Source organism: Lactuca saligna, chromosome 9 (assembly GCF_052625555.1).
Source record: "Lactuca saligna cultivar CGN05327 chromosome 9, ASM5262555v1, whole genome shotgun sequence".
In the NCBI taxonomy this organism is placed as follows: domain Eukaryota; kingdom Viridiplantae; phylum Streptophyta; class Magnoliopsida; order Asterales; family Asteraceae; genus Lactuca; species Lactuca saligna.
Window position 1 is genome coordinate 123,782,863 of NC_136425.1, and position 22,274 is coordinate 123,805,136.

A 22,274-nucleotide genomic window follows, 5' to 3' on the forward strand; every position below is an offset into this window, starting at 1 on the left:
AATTGTCGACAGGTTAACTAAATCAGCACATTTCCTACCGATCAAAGAGACGGATAAATTGGAGAAGTTAACAAGGACATACCTCAGAGAAATTATACGACTGCATGGTGTGCCCGTATCCATTATCTCAGATCGAGATAGTAGATTCACCTCAAGGTTCTGGCAGTCGCTACAAAAAGCTTTGGGGACAAGACTAGACATGAGTACCGCTTATCACCCTCAAACCGACGGCCAGAGCGAGAGAACCATACAAACCCTAGAAGACATGCTGAGAGCTTGCGTAATCGATTTTGGCAAAGCATGGGACACACATCTACCCTTGGTCGAGTTCTCGTACAACAATAGCTACCACACCAGTATCAAAGCTACCCCGTTCGAAGCCCTCTATGGCCGCAAGTATAGGTCACCTTTATGCTGGGCCGAAGTGGGGGACACACAACTAGCAAAAGGACAAGCAACTGACAACACACTTACTGGGCCAGAAATCATACGGGAAACTACGGAGAAGATTGTTCAAATCTGAGAACGTCTAAAAGCATCAAGGGATAGACAAAAGAGTTATGCAGATAAGAGACGAAAACCCTTGGAATTCCAAGTTGGAGACCGTGTCCTACTAAAAGTCTCGCCTTGGAAAGGATTGATACGCTTCGGAAAACGTGGGAAACTGAACCCCAGATACATCGGACCATTCGAGATCCTTGCCAGGATCGGTCCAGTGGCTTACAAACTTAGACTACCTCAGGAACTCCACAACGTACACCCTACCTTTCACGTATCAAACCTAAAGAAGTGCTTATCCGACGAGACCCTTGTCGTCCCTCTAGACGAAATTACAATAAATGAAAACCTCCATTTTGTAGAGGAACCAGTAGAGATTATGGACCGGGAAGTCAAAAGAACTAAACAAAGCCACATACCTATCGTAAAGGTCCGCTGGAACGCCAAGCGAGGACCTGAATACACCTTGGAACGAGAGGATCAAATGAAACAAAAGCACCCGCATCTCTTTCCTAATCTGTAAACTCTATCTTAGATTAAATTTCGGGACGAAATTCCCTTAACAGGGGGATGATGTGACAACCCTATATTTTCCAAAAGCATTGTAACGCTCAAAAGTCAAATACAACTAAATTAACCTTGAAAATAAAGTATTCAAATATCTAAGTTGGGATGCATCAAATACTAGATAACGTGTCAAGGTTTCCGAAAACATAGAGAACGCTCAAAATCGGGTTATATTGAAGAAATTATAACCACTCGTATAATTACGACACGCCATTAAAACAATTATTTGATGTAAAAAGTAAAATCTCAATAATGTGCATTTTAGCCTTAAGTATCTAAACAAAAATCGTAGATCTCGTTAAAAGGTGAGCGTGCATAAAAAGATCGCCCAAATTGGACCTCGTATGAAGAAGTTACGAATTTTCGAAGTTTCGTAACAGTAGTAGAGGGCTAAAAACTTGAATTTAAGATCGAGTGTAAATTAGCTAACGCAATCCAAATGAGAGTTGAAGATCTCCGCAATAGGAACAAATGGATGAGAAGACAAACAAAAACCGACGTCGAATAAAGAACCTATGAGTTTTTAAACGAACTTTAGGAGGCCCGGCCTATTAAAAATATATCATTAAAAATAAAGACAAAACTAGCCGACGGAGTCTAAATGAAAGTTGTAGAGCACAATCTCACCTACGCGTGGATATAAAGAACACGAAAAACGGAGCTCGTACGCGAAAGTTACGGAATTTAGAAGAGGACAGGGCGGATTACACCCCGCGTTCTCTGGGAGTACGCCCCGCGTACTAGACCCAGAGTCGAGTCCCATCAGCCCGCCCAAGCTACGCCTAGCTAGCCAGGCGTCATAAGCCATGACGCATTGTTACGCCCCGCGTAACCGAAGTACGCCCCGCGTACTTCGGAGGTACGCGCCGCGTACGAGGGTTTCCAGCCCTATAAATAGAAGGCATAAGCTCGAGTTTTTGCACACAAATCACAATCCCTCAGCCATTCTCTCATTCTTCTAAGCTCCAGAGACCCTCTCGTCACCTCGGTTTCCGCACTCGAGCCCCCGACGAAAGATTTACGTTGCAGAGATCCCCGAAGAGCCCGACGACGCAACTATCTGCGATCGAAGTTCTACTTAACCCTAGTCTCTCTCTTCAAACTTAACGAGTGAGTTCATACCCCTACTTTTCAATTCTTTTTCATGTTTTAGGGGGGGAAATACAAGTACATTACACGTTAAAGTATCGTTTTATAAACATAAATGAAATTTCTATCTTCGAATATCGATACAAACATCTTATGTATACAAGAGCGATTATGTCACTAAGTTATTTCTACTAAATGGAACATACTATCTGAAAAACTATAATGGGTATAGTTAACAAGTCAGTCCTACATTTTACATATACATCTTGAAAAACGAAACACTTTTAAGGTCATTTCATTGTAAATCTACTTATACTAGGCAATGTGAGATATTCAAAGTTCAACGTACATTTTTGTATGCATTTCAAGTCCTGTATTATATACCATAATCTCTTGGAGGGAGAGCGTGATACTTGTGTATAGATCTATACGGGATTGACAATCCCGCACCTAAACTACTAGCTATAGTTAGACCGGTAGGTCTGGGGTGACAAATGTCATAACACTGCAACACCTGAAGAATGTTGTTACAGGCCGTCAGTGTCAATAGTATGGTTATAAAACTCACATAAAAAGTATAAAACAAGATTGATTTACGAGATTCATATGTGCATTGCAGTTTTCTACATTATTTTTCATACAAAGTTGTTTTTTTTATCATTCGAGTATAAAAGATACTAACACATTCCAACTTTGGAAACTTTTGAATCATCTTACAAGAAAATATTGGACTTTCTAAAAACCTCGTTTACCAAATTACTACAAAAAAGGATATACTTTTCAACTCGAAACACTCATGAACTCACCAACTTAATTATTGACACTTTTCAAAACCACTTGTATTTCTCAGGGAATCAGTGATACAGGTAACTACCAGCTTTTGGGAGAAGGAACACAAATGATGTTTTTATTATTGAAATTTAACATCATATTGTAATATTCTTTTGATAACATGTATAACGCAACAATATACGTTTTCATTTTATATATATGATGGTTGTGTTACTTTCTTTAGAATATTCAATTGTTGTGATACTACGTGAAGTCATCCACCCCCGAATGTTTCCGCCATTCTGGTTTGGGGGTGTGACAATTGGTTTTGTATGTTCAATAATATCTTATTTATTTACTTCTTTTACAACTTTTATTTCCATTTTTTTTCTTCTTAAACAGTTATCAGATTTAAAACTATTTTTTGCTCTGGGTCTTATAGTCCGGTTTTGAAAATAGGTCATTTTTCGGTATGTGGTCATTTGTGTTCCAAAACTAAAATAATTTTATGTTCTTAAAAGGCCAATTCTTTGTCAATCAAATAAAAACCGTTCATCAGGTAAATACACACAATGGTATTTATATTCATATTTCGTATGTATATAATTGAATAACATTGTTATATATTTTATGCATTATTGTGTATATACCTAGAAGAAAGGTGCTACTCTTTGTTCCTGAGTGAAGAAGCTTTATGCATGTTTTCATTATTTTTAGAGTAACTTACATATTTAGCGCCTAAGTACATTTGATTATTTTAATTTTGTTCCAAAAAAGTTTTTTGCAATATCAATCCTTATTTTAGGGCATTTATAAGTTTTTTGTCACTGTTTTGAATAACATAAATGTAATATGTATTTTTAATTCTTTAAAAAAAATATTTTTTTAAATCATTATTATATTAGTTTTGTGGTCAGTGCTTTGCCTTTTCATGTGTTTAACCATATTTTTTTAATTAAATTGCAGCTAAAGAAATATGGGAGGAGAGTTTTTGATCATGTTAGTACATTGCTTTTTTGGTATCAAGTCATATATATATATATATATATATATATATATATATATATATATATATATATATATATATATATATATATATATATATATGGGTAAAGTGAATATACCTAACAACCTTATATAAGCTTAGGTACGTAACCACATTATACTACGTAATTTTGTATCATATTTGCATTGTAATCACCCAAAGTTCTTAAAATTCAACCTCATAACTTGATTGCTTCCATAATCTTTGGCCTTTCACCATTATCTTCCTTCAAATGACGTCTTTCTATCGGAGACCCCGTGGTGGGCTTCATATACTACCGTTACAAATCAAATGGTGTAGGAAGAATATAATAATGAATGTCTGAAAATCTTGGAAGTAAATCAAGTTAAGGGTTGAAGTTTAAGAACCTTAGACGATTGCAATGGAAATATAATGCAAAACAACGTAGTATAATGTGGTTAGGTACCTATGCTTATATAAGGTTGTTAGGTATATTCACTTTACCCTATATATATATATATATATATATATATATATATATATATATATATATATATGTGTGTATATTTACTATCTTATAAAAGAAATCTCCCTATTTCTATAAATAGATTTAATATAATAATAACATTTTTTAAAACGTTCAAATCTTTAAGCTTAAAGTACAAGTTGTTTTGAATAAAATAATATTATTATTTTAAATCATTCAAATAACAATACAATACGTACACTATCTCTAACAGATTTTGAATATGTCTTATTTAATCTCTATAAAATAGGAGCCTTTTTTGGTAACCTTATCACGCCCTTTATATCGTCCATTTCCCCTGCTTTGTTATTTTTGAAAGTTTGAATTAATACTCATAAATCTAACCCTGGTCATCTCTCACTTCTTGAGGCCACATTCCTCTCACAAACCCCTGCACTCTCACCATTCCTCCGCTATTCTTCAGTCAAACCGTAGATACACACCTTCACCATTAACGTTGCATCCTGCCACAACTTTAATCACCTCCACTAGACACAGTTAAAACCCGCCAAACCACCTCATCCCTTGCACCAATTCCATCCACCGCCACCACTCATCGTCTCTATTTCTCTCTGTCTACGAACACTCCAAAAAATCACCCCCGTCGTCTCTACTAACGCATAAATGCACCACCATCACAGAATCATACAACTACCGAATTAGTCACTGCCTCTATTTTCCACAATCTAAGTCCGGTTACAAGCGCACACCGAGGTCCATCTAAAACCCCAAACTCAGACCATGACGATTCTGATCACAAGAAACAAAAGGAAATCATGAATTGAAGTTTAACCGGTTACGCCAATCGACGATTCCTACTTCACTTTCTCCTTTGCTTGCCTCGGAAGCTGAGTCACTCTCGGGTTTAAAAATGAGGTTAAAAAAAAATTTCCACCCTACAATCTCTTTCTCCAAATGGGTTTCAGGTTATAGATGTTACTCCTCTACCTCTTCTTTTTAAGCCTTCTAATAAACCTTATTATTGCTGCTACTATTACACCCCTCCCCTCTCTAGATCTTGATTGCTTTGTATTTTTTGTCTTCAGGTTAATAGAACATTGCTGATATTAGGTTCAAACTAAGAAGGTTAAAGTTATGTTTAGTTTTTGTAGTGTAAAATAAGGATGCCTTTATGTGTATTTGTGTGTTTTTTTAGTGTTCTAACTAGGTCGTGTTTATGATTGTAGTGGTCACCAAGGTTTGAAGGAGATGCTGAGATTTTGTGACACGGATGAATAATATGATCAACCTAGAGGGCATCTTGCACTCTTGCTGAATTTGGGAATTTGCTGCAGCTGAGGGCGGAGCTCTGGCTGATTTCCACCATACTTTTAAAAAGGTAATACCGTAATATTTCTTTTTGTAAATATATTTGCATTAGCTTTACTCATTTGTCTTGTTTTGGTAATGTTTGTGGTTTAGTATTTTGTAGGCTATCACTTTGGGTTCATCAAGTGCTTTATGAACACCTAAAATCAGCAAGCACCAGGTAACATATTAAGCGGTTTATACTATAAGATTTCTTAGCCAGTTGTTTTGGTATTGATAAGATTTATTTGAAATTATTTGTCTTTTTGAATAGATAATAGTGCAACTTTCTAATAAGGAACAAATGAAATTGCTTATCCATCTTTGGAAAATCTTTGGTTTGATTTATATAGGTGAGCAAGTCTAACTTGGAACGCTCTAAGGAAAAATAAATCCTTTCAAGTTGAAGCTTATACTAATGCTTGATGTTTATTTGTTTCCAGCTTGTCACTCTCATATCCTTGGCCTGAAACAACCAAAGATGTCAGGTTTGAATGATTTCTTGCACTAGGGATGCTCGGATCTGATGAAGCTCTTGGAAAGTGTGTACATGAAAAAACTCTTGAAAAGTGAGTTGCGTTTGTTGTACATTTATTCTTTAAGCTTAATTTCTTAGAAAATTCCTAGGAAGTTTTTTGTTTGGCTTGTGTTAAGATTTTATATTTCTTATATTTTTGATTTGTTAGTTTTTGTTATGTCTTGATCTGTTTGTAGAATCATATATATCTTATGCTTAATATAACCATAGATAATCTCTTATGTTTTGATGTACATCTATTAGTAATGAACAACTAATACATGAAAACCCTAAAATAAAATTAATTTCATCGCTTTTTAGGAGTTTGACCTTTGTTAAGATTTTGTTTTTGCTTTTATGACTTGTTGTAATGATGATTTGTTTCTAATGACTTTTTTTTAATAATAATTTGTTTCAGGTTAACTCGATGGCGTCAAATCTTTTACTTATCTGGTGGATGAATGCATGAATGGTAAGCTCTAATTATGAGAATCAGCAGGGGGGCTAATACTTGTGATTTTTTTGGTTAATTCAAAAAACTAATTTATAAATTAAATGGTTATTTGGTTATTTAAAAAACGAAATTGTAGGTGTTCTTTATTTTGTGGGGTTTCTACGCTTTTGACTTTGTAGATGTAAGCATATCTTTTAGATAACATTTGTAGGATGAGATAAAATAAATAACCCAACTTATTTTTATTTCTGAAATTATAATGATTAAATTATGATTTGCATAATTATTTAAAAAAATCGCAGAATTAGATAACATTCATATACATTGTTCAAAGTATTTGACATCAAATTGTATGTTTATCCATTTTTCATGTACACAGAACAAGAGAGATGATCGAAGTTGGACTAAGTAAAGGGTAAATGCGAAAATGGCAAGGCTCCATGGTTGGTTTTCTTAACATAACATTCAATTTTTTTCTTCCTATTATGACATTAGTGTGTGGTTGAAGTTGAAAAGTGTTAATTGCAAAAAATGGTAAGTTTATTTAATGTATTTGGATAGAGTTTTCAGAAATGGAAAGATAGTTTCAATTTTTAACATAATTGAACATCCATACCTGAGTTGCTCATCAAGACATGCCATTTTAATTAATATATGTATATTGGTTGTATGGATTCGGATATGTCTTACATGTCCTTATTGCATTAGGCATTATCAATTAATCTATGTAACGGTGGATTAATGGTCATGGTAACCTCCTGCTATGCTATAAGCAAGTCACTTCGTATGGATGTGTCATGATTTCTAAAATGAAGGACTATAAACCATAGTCACATAGTTCGCGGTACGGGAACGAGGATCGGGAACGAGATTCGGCAGTTAGGACGTATCGGATACGGCGGGGGTAGGTTCATTTCGGTACGTCCCGGTACGTTCCGATACGGTGTATCGTGTATTTCGGTACGGTGTACCCATGAACCATGGTTTATACAAAAAGTTCCAGCCATTATTTACATCAAAATTCATTAACAGGAAAACAAATAACATAATTTTAATATTTCCCAGCAAGAATTACTTTAAAAAACAGTTAAGTAACAAACTAACACTTCAATACATCAAAACAATTTTCCAAAACAATTTTCCAGCAACACATCAAAACAGTTTTCCAAGTTTCCAACACTAAAAAACAAAAAACAGAATTCCCAGAAAAACAATAACAGAAAAGTTTTCTTCAATCCACGCGTTGTCTTTTTCCTTGCCCATTCTCCATGTCTTCATCTAAATTCTCCCAAAACATTTCTTCTAATCGTGAACTTGAGCCTTCAATATAAGTGTTTTCAGGATTCATGTCCCACTTTTTGTATGGGCCTGCTTTATATGAATCCGAGAAACGAGATAGGAGTCGAATATTGGAGTGAATGAAAACCAATTTGTCGGCTCTTTTGCAATTTAACCTATTTCTTTTCACATTGTGAATGTAAGAATAGGTACTCCAATTTCTTTCCGCCGAAGAGCTACTAATCGGTTGGGAAAGTACCTTCTTTGCTATCACAGCTAATTTCGGGGTTTCGGCTCCATATGTTGACCACCAATCTATTGCATCCATTGTCACGGCATCCGTTTGTGTTGCCGCCATGGAATAGATTCCTTTTTTCATATGGAATGTTGCGAATTGTTCTCGTAACACTCGTTCCTCCTCTTCATTTTCGGACATTCTATGGAATGTTTTCATGACACCAATCACAACCTCTTTATCTAGATTTGGAGCTTTCCTTGGAATACCCCCCGGTGCTAACTTTTGAAGATATTGTCTATCATAAAATCTTGGAGTTAATGCAAACCCCAAACAATGTAATGGGATTGTCATTTTCTCCCATCTAGCTAACACTATCTTCTCGACTTCCGGGTAATAGCTTGAATACGTATTTTCTTGCATAATGTCTTTAATCTCCCCCGACATGTTATCCATTTTTTCATAAATCTCACCCATTTTAGGACCTTCCCCATCACAAAACTTGATGAGTAGGAAAATGGGTTTTGTAATAGCTAAAACATTGTCTACATCTTCCCAAAACAAATCATCTTTGATTGTATCCGCAACTTTTAAACCAAGAACTTTTGTATTTTCATCTCCATTTTTAAGCCACTCCCTCCAAGAATTAAGGACTATAGTTGTGGCAAGAGCCTCTCTACAATCCTTGATTCTTTTTAACAAAATATAGAGAGATGCAAACCTTGTTTTAGCCACCCTTAACAACTCTAATGTGGAATTTTCTCGAAAAATTGACAAGACTTGAGTGTGGTTTAGAAAGTATTTGACAATTGTTTTCCCTCTCTTATAGGTATTATTTAACCAAAAAAATTCTTTTGATAAATCTTTGAAAATCAAATTTAGAGTATGTACGCAACAAGGTGACCAAAATACATGTTTGTATACCTTCTCGACTTCTCTTCCGGCAGCTTTGCTATTAGCTATGTTATCCATGACCACTTGCAAAACGTTGCTCGGTCCAACCTCATCGATAGCTCCAAGAAGATACTTAGAGATTTCCACACCTGTTTTTTCGACTCCCGAGAAATCTTCCGCGTACATAAACATAGAACCACGGGCATTCACCGCAAGAACATTGATGAGTGGCTTATGTTTGACATTCGACCACCCATCGGAAACAATAGAAACCCCTTGCGTGTACCAAGTATCTTTGACTTGGGTTAGGTCTTTCTCAACATCTCTCATATACTCATCTAACAAAACGGTTCTTGCTTTTTCACTAGACGGAGGTTTGTATCCCTCCGGGGCCTTCTTGAGTGCATTGAGCATTTCAATAAATTGTGGATTCCGCAAGACGTTAAACGGGATACCATTAGCACACAATCCTCTAATTATTTTCATGTCAACCGCATTTCGCTCCATAAGACCAAAAGATTCCTCAATTCCTTTTCTTGATGTTGCTTTTTTCGAAAGTATAGAATTCTTTAAAGATTTTGAAACACCTCCGCTCTCAACTTCTTTAACCTTGCTCAAAAGTCTTTGTAGCTTCTCCCGGTCCTTAATCATAACCGGACATCTTCTTATTTCTGCGGTCTTCCCAAGTTGAGCCCCAAAGAAATGTGTGTGAATTCTGGTATACGAGCTTGTGTATTGGACTTTGCAGTGGTTGCAAGTCCATACCTTTGCCCCCCCTGCATTTTTACCAGTTCCAGAACTAGTAAAAGTGACTTCTTCCAACAGAGGCCTGCTAGCATCCTTATCATTTGTTTTCTTGCTTCCTGTTGTTCCTATATCTGATGCTCTTTGGTCTTCATTCTCAAGATCAACAAAATCTTCTGGTGGTGGTTGTGTTTCACTATCTTCTGTGCGGTTAAAAGATTTGCCAAATACCATTTTCACACCAATCAAATCAATAAAGAAAGAATATATTGGAAAGGGTCTGTGATGAAGACGTGTAACAGAAGAAGAACCGAGAGAGAGTGGGTGAACCAGTGAGTAGTCAGGTGGGATAAGAAGCATCTTAAATAATTATTGGAATCAAGATTCACTGGAGGAATTAGATGTAGGAATCGAAGAAACGTACCAGGAATCGATGAGATCGATACTTTATCGTAGCGTCACGGTTTTTACAAGTTCCCGCTCAAACCAAAATTGGCGATTCCAAGTCCAAAATTGACGATCCTAATCGTGTTTCTGTGTAATTCGGATCGCCGATTTCATGGTTCCATGACCGAATTGAAGACTAAACGGGATCGCAGGGTACCCGTATCGGACAGCGACTCGGCCGCCGACTGGAACGAAAACGAACCCCGTTTGGGAACGGGACGTTCGGAACGGAGATCGTGACTACCTTGGCGATCTATGTGACTATGCTATAAACGTACACTACACACCAAAATATTTATTTTCTTTTGTATTGCGAGGGTTACATTTATTTGTTTCCGTAAAACCAATCGATAACAATATGCATATGTTTTGTGTTACTTGAAATCTAACATGTTTCCGTATAGAACTTATTGCCGAATGAGAAACTATTTTTCGCCGCCGCTTTGCGCGGGTCTACGGCTAGTGTATATATATATATATATATATATATATATATATATATATATATATATATATATATATATATATATATATACCCGAGAACTAAAAATGGAACGTTGGATCAAAAGTAATTCATTAAGAACATGATCGTCATCTTACCAATCTCATTTGATGTTTAATTTTTTTGTGCTATTTAACATATAAATATAAATGTCTAAAAATTTATATCATAAATCAAATTTTCATATATATATATATATATATATATATATATATATATATAGTATTTTTCGTTTAAAAAATCCAGATTTTTTAATTTGTTATAGAAAACATGAATTTTAAAATAAAAAATGAATTTTTTTTCTAAAATAACTGCAAATTTAAGAAAAAAAATGCATTTTTAAATAAAAAAGTGCATTTTTTCCTTTTTTTAAGAAAGTTACTTTTTTTTTAGAAAAAAATTGTATTTAACAAAAAAAACTACATTTTTTTAAGAAGTAAATTTTTAGGTGCATATATGCATATTTTTTTCGAATGCACATATATATATTTCTTATACTATAATATTCGTAAGTAAATAACAACAAATCTTATATTTATTAATTAATCTATAAACATAATAGTACAAGTATTTTATTCAATACAAATAAAATATAAAAAATAAAAAAATGCTACAAAAACATTCACAAAAAGAAATTGATTGATGCAAAAACATTCACAAAAATACATATGTGATTTACATGTGAATCACATGTAATTCATATCTGATTTACATGTGTATCAAATGTAATTTCATATGTGAATTACATGTGAATCACATGTAATTTCATATGTGTAATTACATGTGAATCACATGTAATTAATATGTGATTTACATGTGAATCACATGTAATTCATATGTGATTTACATGTGAATCACATGTAATTCATATGTGATTTACATGTGAATCACATGCAATTCATATGTAAATTACAATTCATATGTGATTTACATGTGAATCACGTGTAATTCATATGTGATTTACATGTGAATCACGTGTAATTCATATGTGAATTACATGTGATTTACATGTGAATCACATGTAATTCATATGTGAATTACATGTGAATCACATGTAATTCACATAAGTATTACATATGATTTACATGTGAATCAAATGTAATTCATATGTGAATTACATGTGAATCACATGTAATTCATATATGATTTACATGTGAATCACATATAATTACAGCGTTAAACTTTTTATAAATTTAGCTAAGTAAAAAAGAAGCAACCATAGTTATCCAAATTACAAATTACAATACCAAGTTTGTTTATTGCAAACTCGACTTCCTCAATAGTGAAGTTCATCATGAGTAAGGAAGCCTTTTTGTCATCAATGCCATTGCAGCCTTCATCAAGATCATGCATAGAAAGTATTTTTAGCAAATTGATAACAAACTTTGATGAAGATAAAAGTCTACAAAATATGTTAAACATGAAAAAAAATAATACAAATGAAGGATTATAAGAGACAATGCTAACCAAATTTCTTGACTGGCAAAGATGAAGCATAAAATGTCTAGCAAAATTACAGAAAATAATAGAGTTGTATAAGTTCTCCCGAGACACTCTCTTCCAACTAATCAACATCTATTTCATCAGTGACATTGTATCAATGTTATAAGTGTTGACCTTCATTTGCAGATGAAAAATTCAAAATGATATCATAAAATCATTATTCATATCATGTTTTGCAACCCTTAAACATAGCAAAAGCAAACACATAAGCATCCTTGATTTATAGTTTTTACAAGGTTTGTAAACAATTTGATAATCAGATTACTAATGGATCAGATACTTGAAAATGAAGAGAAAGTTACGATCTTATTGAAAAATTGGAAACATTACCTTAGAATTTAGAATAGCACTGAGAACAGAACAAAGAGTTGCAACAAATGCTTTGTATCGGAGTTGAGCTTCATTGAGAGCTCCATTGATTTTAGCGAAGATAATATCTGAAATCTCGATTCTATCGTATCTTCCAAATGTTTTTTTCCCTTCCATTGCCAACTCGTGTGTCGATTTCTAACTCGTGATATTCGTTTTGCTAGTTTCGTCTATTGATTTCGAATCTTAACACGAAATTGAAATTGTGGATCAGAAAACAATTGCAACCCCTAATTTTTGCAATTGACTGAAACAGGAAGAGGTGAGGCGACGATATGAGGAGAGATATTTCTCATCGTGGTGTTCTCTTTCAATCTCTTATCGATGTTATCCTGATCGAAGGAATCATCGTCGCAAAGGCATAAAGATGTTTGTATGTGTGTGTGTTTGTGTGTGTGTGAGGGAGAAAGAGAGGTGGGGGAGAGACGATGGAGAAGACAATTAATCGATATGGTGACGATTACCGGAGGCGACCATGGCTTTCAGATGGTGGCATTGGATTTCATCAAACGATCAACGATGAAGTTAACGATATGAAGGTGTAGGGAGAGAGAGAGAGAGAGAGAGAGAGAGAGAGAGAGAGAGAGAGAGAGAGAGAGAGAGAGAGAGAGAGAGAGAGAGAGAGAGAAATGTAAGGAGAGAGTCGATGTAATTAATCTGATAATGGGATATCGATTAGAGTTTCCCTAAATGCACTTGATTTATTTTAATAAGATGCCCTCCTCCTTTTTTATTTTCAGGTATTTACAAATATGTCGCAAAGCATCCTAACTCTTTATTATTTTAATCTAACGATCATTGTTTAATTCTCGAGTTCTCAGGAAACTTTGAGTTCTCAAATGATCCTTGCTCTCTCTCTCTCTCTTTTATATATATATATATATATGTATATATATGTATATATATATATATATATATATATATATATATATATATATATATATATATATATATATATATATATATATATTTTCAAAACTTGTACCAAACTTGCATGAATGGAAAACCAACGGGACCAAAATTGTAATTTACTCCGAGGGTATCCATGGTTTTTAAGATGGGCCGTCTCTCTCTATCTCTGTCTCTCTCTCTCTCTCTCTCTTCCGGTTAACCCTCCAAACTTCACAGTTCACACATAAAGAAGAAACGGCCGGCTGCGATCGTTTTTTCATCTAAAAGTTCAGGCGACTATACGAGCGGATTTGGTGGAAGTAACGGCGTTGCAACGATGGCTGGAGGAGCAGCCGAACAGCAGTACGTGAAGGCGAAGATATCTGTCTGGTGGGACATAGAGAACTGCCAGGTACCTAAAGGCTGTGAACCTCATTCGATCGCTCAGAATATAAGTTCTGCTTTGGCTAATATGAACTACTGTGGGCCAGTGTCGATTTCCGCTTACGGCGACACCAATCGGATCCCTGCCTCTGTGCAGCAAGGCCTCAACAGTACCGGCATCTCTTTGAATCACGTCCCCGCCGGTATATATCTTTATCAAACCTACACTTACATGCTTAATTATATAAAAACTGAGTTTAATTTGATGTTCAACTGGAAACGAGTGTTGTGTTTATCTTGCTTTGACTTCAGATTGTGGTGAAAATCGAAACCCTAACACGACGTATACAGAAATCCGTTTACTCAAATTCATACATACTCAATTCGACTGTTCTTTTAGTTTAATTATATTTGAGATCTTTCAAGAAGATTTGGTTATTAGTTGACATTTCTTAGTTCAATCAATTGTCGGATGAACGGATTATGGTGGATTGAGTTTATGAGCCCTAATATTGATTATATATTTTTAAATCGAGATTTGATCTCTGGAAAAGTAAAATTTTGAAAGTTCTTGTGCTTTTATTTGATTGGTGATGAAAAAAATGCAGTTATGGTTTGTTTTTACAAACTCATCTACTTGATCAGGCTCTATAATTTTCTTGATTCAACCATCATATTTGCAAAAAAAAAAAGAAACACAGAAATTTACAAGAATCTTATGTTCTTTTGAACCAAATTTACCCAGGGTTAAAGTTTTTATTATAATCTATATTCTTCTTTTTAATAACCAGGTGCGAAAGATGCAAGCGACAAGAAAATATTGGTAGACATGTTATTTTGGGCAGTAGATAACCCTGCCCCATGCAATTATCTGTTAATTTCTGGTGACCGGGATTTCTCAAATGCATTACATCAATTAAGAATGAGGAAATACAACATTCTTTTAGCTCAACCTCAGAAAGCTTCCATATCCCTCCTTGCAGCTGCAAAAAGTGTATGGCTATGGACCAGTCTTTTGGCCGGAGGTCCACCAATAACTACCGGTGAATCACCCACACCTGATCCCACCTACAACCACACTCCACCTCTTAACTCATTACATACTCCGCTTCCCGAGTCAACTCAGAATAAGATGTATCAACCCTTTGACAACCACATGCATCCACATCCCCAGCAATTTTCAAATATGGCATTGCCTCCTAACTATCTTTCTCATCTTCAAAGGGCCATCCAAGAGGCCAATTATATGGAAGAAAAAACCCGTTTATCTTCAAATCCGGGCGAGAAACGAAAATTTGAAGGTTCTCCCGGAACCTCATCTAAGAAAAATCGCGTCACTAATCATAATAATAATAATAGTAATAGTAATAGTAATAGTAATAATAATAATAACAAAGGAAAGAATCCTAAGAAGGGAGGGATTCCTCTGTGTCTAAGTTGTAACAAATATCATTTGGGTGAGTGTCAGTGCCCACGATGTTTCCGATGTGGACAGTCGGGTCATATAAGCACTGACTGCCTGAATAAAGAAATTACGTGTTTCAGATGTGGTGAAGCTGGTCACAAATCTGACACGTGTCCGAAGAAACATGTTTTACCTAAGAAAACTAATAAGAAAAAAGTGCCCCCCATAAAAAAAGAAGCGAGTGATGCTTCACGATGTTACCTCTGTGGGAATTTGGGTCATAAAAGATCCAATTGCCCGAATGAAGGTCAACAGGTAACGTGTTTTGGATGTGGTCAACTTGGTCACAAAGCTGGTGAGTGTCCAAAGAATAAACAGAATGGTGAAAGTAGTAAGAAAGCTGACACGAGTCCGATTAAAGAAGATGATGGTTCAAGTGCATTAGTTAAGAAAACCGAATTACAATCCGAACCGCAGATACAAGTATTAAACATGAGTACCGCAGAAGCGGTGGTGGTGATTCCTGATGTGAATCTGGTCTCAGGTATGCGTTAATTGTTTGATTAGGGTGCAATTTTTTCGTTTATATTGGTTGTGTTTAGTTATAACATGAGCATTAGCATCTGTGATCTTGAAAATTTTCTTGAAATCAAAACGGAATGCATTTACATTAAAATTGCCAGAAGATGATATGAAAGAAGTTGGTATTGGTTTGGGAAGACATAATTTCATTTATAGCCAACCAACTATTTCATATGTACCTGCAAACCCACTTTTTGCATTGCTATTAATATCTGTAGAGATATAGTTCATTGTGACCTGCTATGCCTTTTACCTCTCACAAATCCAATTTGTTTGTCACAATTTTACCCCAAGTTTAAGTTTTTGTTATGAAATTGGTCGTAAACCTTGTTTTGTCTCCCAAGATCTCTCTCTCTCTCTCTCTCTCTATATATATATATATATATATATATATATATATATATATATATATATATATATATATGTTACAGACTTGTTTTTACTATTTGTTTAAATAAATTCGTAAAAACATGCACAAATTGGTTTTTATAATATTTTTACATGCTTATTACACTTTTTTTTCTTATGAATTAATTTTTTTTTTATTTTATTTATTTATTTTTTTTGTAAAAGAATAAATATAAATAAATTGTTGTCTTATAGATTTATTTTTACAATTTCGTAGTAATGAACTTTTAAAATATCCTTTTTTTACAATTTTAAAAATCTGTAAAAAAGTGCATGTCTTTTACGACTTCTGTAAAAAAGTTGTTAAAAGCAAGCTTATAAAGCATGAATATTAGAAAGAATAAGTTGTAAAAAATGAATTGTTAAAATAGGTTGGGACCAAATTTGTAACAAAAGCTAAAGTTGGGGCAAATTTGTAGAAAGAAGTTGGGTGTTTATGTATTTTGAACAAGTATCATAGTTGGTTATTACCTGTAAAGTTTAGCTATAATTTGACATTATCTCTTTTTGGAATGGATTGGCTGGGTGTGGGTGAAATTCTGTTTTGGAAAAAGATATATCCGTGATTGTCTACTAGAAAGGATTCAAAACTTTTATAGGAATCACCAAACCAAACCAAACCAAAGCCATGAGAAATGTTAGTTTTTTAGTTTTTTATTTTTTATTTTTTATTTTTTGTCTGCATAAGTAACATTGATGCAAAGAAAGGAAAGAATGAGAGAACACATTTCGTGTATGGGTCCGGGAAGTGGGCGGACATGGTTAGCCGCAAATTTAGCACTTTCCCAATGTATGGACCTGCCTCACTTCTAAACATTAATTGGTTGTTGCCTTACCAACCAATGTCGATTGCTCTTCAGCATCTATCACATGGTTTATTTTTATTTTCCCATTTGCTAACTCGTTACTCATTAGTGTGTCTGTGTGTGTAATAAGATGTCCTTACACATCTAAATCTGATGTGTATCCTCATATAATTTGTTGATTAGTTACACATGGGCATATTTTATATTTGATTTCCGTCGTCTATAAAAAGCTCATGACTCACTAGATGTTTTGTCATGTATGGATTTTTCTTTCGGTGTGCAGCTGTCCATGTAAGTCATGAAGATGGATTATCTTGCCCTCCCTTCTGAGACTTAAGTAAGACTACTTGTAGATGCCTTTGAATTTGACTTAATATTTGTCAAAAATAATCATGCCAAGTCTAGTTAGTGAGTTTTTTTTTATACCGGGATTTAGATTTCTATACTGTGACAAGTTTTTGGCTACCTTTCATATCCTTTGATTTTCTTTTGTATTTCTAGGGTTTTCCTCATACAAGACTTGCCTTACCTTGAGTTGAAGTTTTCAAAAAGATGTTCTAATCTCTAGTTTGAACCGTTTGGCTTACCATGGTTGTACATTTTAAGTTTATTGAACAAAAATTTGCAGTTATCTTATGGTTCATTTCTTTATTTTTGCATTTTTTTAGTTGATTTGACACTCTCCTTTTAATGGAGAAAGTATATTTTAATATTGTGCTATCATTTTTTCTTTTTCTTTCTATTAAGACATTGTGCTTTGAAAAATGTATCCAATCATAGCGTTGAATTATCAAGTTTTTAAGAGCATTAGGTATGGGCCCGTTGAGGTGGTGTTATAACAACTTATAACACCAAGGGGGAAATGATGTTCATGGTGTTATGACCATGTTATGAGGAAGTTAAGAGGAGAAAAATAGAGAGGGAAGAAATGTGCAACCAATCAATGTTCTCGTTTCAATATGTCATAACGCCAACAAGATATGCCATAACACCAAGGGGGAAATGGTGTTCATGGTGTTATGACCATGTTATGAGATGCCACATCAGCAAAACCATCACTTCTTGTTGCCCATACCATATACTCTAACTATTAAGATGTTATATTTTGAAAAATCTATCTAATTATAACCATAGTTGTCAACTCGTAACTTGACTCGAGACTCAGAATGTAGATTTTCTACTCGTAACTCGACTCATAAGTCATACTATATATATATATATATATATATATATATATATATATATATATATATATATATGTGTGTGTGTGTGTGTGTGTGTGTGCCATTTTGTTTCCTATTTTTGACTCCATCGAGTTCCGAGTTGCCTCGACTCGGTCCGAGTCGCTCTAAAATCGCTAGTTAGAATACGATTCGCTATCCCTACAGAGTCATTAACCGAGTCGTCTCTTTTATAGTTGATTTTGACTCGACTCGTACGAGTCGACTCGTGACTCGGACGAGTTTAACAACTATGATTATAACAATGAAAATATTTTTGTATTTGAATGACAATGTTATAATTGGATAACATTTTCAAAATAAATGTTAGAGTAAATTACATGAATGGTCCGTATGGTTTGGGGTAATTTGTGTGTTTGGTCCCCAACTTATTATTTTAACTTGGAAAGTCTCTACTGTTTGTTTTTGTTATACGCTTGGTCCTTGTCTTACCTAAAAGGACTATTATACCCTTATTTAAATAAACTGAAATTGTTTTTTTTTAGATAAGATAAGGTGATGTAGGGGTGGGGTTAGGGGTGTGTTTATTCAAATAAATTAAAAAATCAAAGGTAAAATAGTATTTTTAGATAAGACAGGGATCAAGTGCACAACAAAAACAAATAGTATGGACCTTCTGAGTAGGGACCAAACGCGCAAATTACCCCAAACCATACGGACCATTTGTGTAATTTATTATAAACGTTATAATAGCAAAAATTTAGTACTATTATGTAATAAACAAAAAAAGTATATTGTTATTTCTTTCATTTAACCCATTATCTATCAGCTTATCTCTCACTGTCACTTTGTTGTTACATGTCATCTCTTACTAGCATGGTAGTTTTCATGTATCTTCAAATTTTACAGACATAACATTGTATTTTCAATATTTTTGTTAGAAGTGGCACATGTTACTTTAAATTTTTTAGCCATAATAGTATGAAATTTTATTTTGTATATGAATGACATTTCTTTATTTGGGTAGATTTGTCTAAAACAAAATTGTGTAAATTGAAAAAATGCAAGTATGATGCTATGATAGACATAAATGAAAGTACCTTGCTATTTCTAGTATTTAATCATTTTCCTATACATCTGTTGTCACATGGCTTCTTTTACTAGCTTTTAATTCCCATATATCTTAAAATCTGTCAAGTTATTGCATTGTACATTGAAAAATATACAACTTTGTACAATGTATTTTCATAATCTTTTTTTATTAGGACATTGTACTTTAAAAAATCTACCAATTTATAACCATAAGAATTATTTTGTATTAGATGACATTGCTATAATTTAATGGATTATAGAAATAAAAAATGATGTTGTAATAAAAGTAAATAAAGCTATGTTTGAATCTGTTACATGGCTTCGTTAGGTAGCATGTTAGTTCAAATGTATCTTAAAATTTATGTAATTATAGCACGTACATTCAATCAATATTACTATGACATTGTACTCTAAATTCATCCAATTATAACAATGAAATAGTATTTTAGATGGATAACATTTCTATAAATGGATAATTTAAAAAAATGCTACAATTGAAACAAATTACAGTAGTATGTTTTAATTCAATTACAGTAGTATGTTTTAATAAACAAATAAATAAAAGAATGTTGTTATTTTTAGTTGTCAATACTTTGTTGTATCTTATAGCATCTCTTTTGTGACCACGTATCATAGATGCAACTGACAATATTTTTTGGTGGACATGTTATTTTGGGAAAAGTTGAAAACCTGCCTATTTCCCAGTGGTTGAGACGTCTTCTCCAACGTCTTACATATGATAATAACTACATCCACGCTCTTACTCGATATATATTATATTTTTTTGTGTTGGTTTAGATGGCTCAAATAAACCAACCCTTATATATCCAAATACCTATCTGGTATTGGAGAAATTTAAAGCATGTGAATGGGTTATATGTACGCAAAGAAGCAAGTATATTTGTTCACAAAGAATATGCTAGTGGTAGTATCTCTTATCCTCTTGATTATCATTCTCATCTTATATCTATTAAGTACTAACACGCTTCACAAGCTCATCACTTCATCCAAAAGACCAAATATATCAAAGCGAACGTGTGATAAAACTGTTTCATCCTCTTACAAGTTATTGTAATGGTAAAGGAAAGAGTCATATGTTAACATTCCTTGGTGTCCACGTTGTAATTCTTTTATGTAATTCTTTTAAAAAAACTGTTTGGTGTAGTAATATTTCTTGTTGTTACTTGTTACTATTTGGAGAATTAGGTCAGAAAAGACGTAAATGCCCGATAGAACAACATTTGATGTATTTTAGATGTGGTTAAAGTGGCTGTACAATTGATGTTGGGGGTTGCCTTCCGACTAGCGTTCTCATCTTATATCTTATTAAGTATTAACACGCTTCACAAGTTCATCCAAGAGATCAAATATATCAAAACGAATGTGTGATAAAATTGTTTCATCAGTTATTGTACTGATAAAGGAATGAGTCACATGCGAACATTCCTTGGTGTCCACATTGTAATTCTTTTTTAAAAGGTGTTTGGTGTAGTAATGTTTCTTGTTGTTACTATTTAGATTATTGGGTCAAAAAAGACATAAATGCCCGAATATAAAACATCTGATGTATTTTAGATGTGGTTAAAGTGGTTGTACAATTGATATTGGGGATTGACGTTCAAAACAATAATATATTAAACAAGCAACAGAAGCAATAACATATTTTAAAATTTTCAATCTTCAAAGCAATTGATCCATTTAGAACTAATCAAATCAACAACATTTAACCGTAAGTGTTATGACGGTGAATTAAGTCAATCTTAATGGTTGATCCATACAAAGTAGTAACCATGAGCTACTAGGATTCCAACTGATCGAGCACACGTTTTTTTCCTAGAGGTGAGTAGCGAACAGGGTATCCGCTATCGGAATTGGAACCGCTTCAGAACCGCCTTAAGATCCCAAAATCATAATATTTTTTTTCATTTTTAACTAAATAGAAATCATTATTTTCAATCAAACCCAAGTCATAAGAACCCAAGATCAAGCACAAATATTCCAAAATCAATGTATCATAACATCTCCAAAATATATCATCAAAGGAAGTGTACGATCATCCATTTGTTTTCTCCTGATCATTTGAAGTACCCGAAACATAAAACGTAAAGTATAAATCAAAACTTAGTGAGTTCCCCCAAATCAACACACACAACCAATATAGATAACAACATGCATATACGAGCCTTCAGCATGACTAGACCACCCCGCAGGGCTAATAACTTATTTGGATCGCTCTACGGGCATTCGGCCTGGACCGCTTTGTAGACTTTCAGTCTATCCGAACCGTCCTGGGTATCTTGGCCTTCAACACACAGTAGGACCACCTCAACCCAAAAACCATAACATGTCGGCATCTACAATAACAATCAACAACCAACAACACATGTAATCATACAGATATACTAATCTAACGCATACTCATTTGTAACATCCTGATGTTAAGGTAATTTTCAATTTCAACCCTATGTTTGAATAATATTGTATTTTATCCCTTGGGATTGAAAAGGATTGCAAAATGGCCCATAGTGGCAATATAGTAATTTGGTCCAAGGGTATTACACTGAGTGTACGTTGTGTACGCTAGGCGTAATAAGGCACGCCCTAGTACACTAGATGTACGCCTCGTACGCGGGGCATACGTGAAGAATATGCATACCCTAATTTTTTAGGGTTTGGTCCATATATAAACCCTATTATAGCCTCATTTCTCATTTCTTCATCAGCCCCCCTCTGTGAAAAACAACCCCAAGCAAACCCTAAGTGAGAAAGTTTTGGAGGTGTTCTTGAAGAAGAAGAAAAAGGCGGTGAGAAGAGCTT

General features: G+C 34.1%; 1 protein-coding gene and 1 long non-coding RNA gene across 10 annotated transcripts; both read left to right on the forward strand.

The window, feature by feature from the left end:
• Positions 1-4,756: 4,756 nt before the first annotated feature.
• LOC145017139 (uncharacterized) lies at positions 4,757-7,338 on the forward strand. Of its 6 annotated transcripts, none has more exons than XR_013666387.1 (8): positions 4,760-5,383; positions 5,504-5,543; positions 5,645-5,796; positions 5,880-5,946; positions 6,040-6,118; positions 6,209-6,334; positions 6,701-6,754; positions 7,116-7,338. It is a non-coding gene; the product is annotated as an uncharacterized LOC145017139 (long non-coding RNA). The 6 variants fall into 6 exon arrangements; XR_013666388.1 differs by having other exon boundaries at positions 4,760-5,333; XR_013666385.1 differs by having other exon boundaries at positions 4,758-5,383; positions 5,504-5,796.
• Positions 7,339-13,781: 6,443 nt separating this feature from the next.
• LOC145014041 (uncharacterized) lies at positions 13,782-17,835 on the forward strand. Of its 4 annotated transcripts, none has more exons than XM_078972404.1 (4): positions 13,783-14,186; positions 14,775-15,932; positions 17,468-17,521; positions 17,686-17,835. In XM_078972404.1, exons 1-3 carry the CDS (start codon positions 13,937-13,939, stop codon positions 17,512-17,514), a joined length of 1,455 nt encoding a protein of 484 aa, XP_078828530.1. In that variant the 5' UTR covers positions 13,783-13,936; the 3' UTR covers positions 17,515-17,521; positions 17,686-17,835. The 4 variants fall into 4 exon arrangements, with proteins under 4 accessions (XP_078828531.1, XP_078828530.1, XP_078828532.1 ...); XM_078972406.1 differs by having other exon boundaries at positions 13,783-14,011; positions 14,091-14,186; positions 17,468-17,835; XM_078972405.1 differs by lacking the exon at positions 17,468-17,521 and having other exon boundaries at positions 13,782-14,186.
• Positions 17,836-22,274: the final 4,439 nt, after the last annotated feature.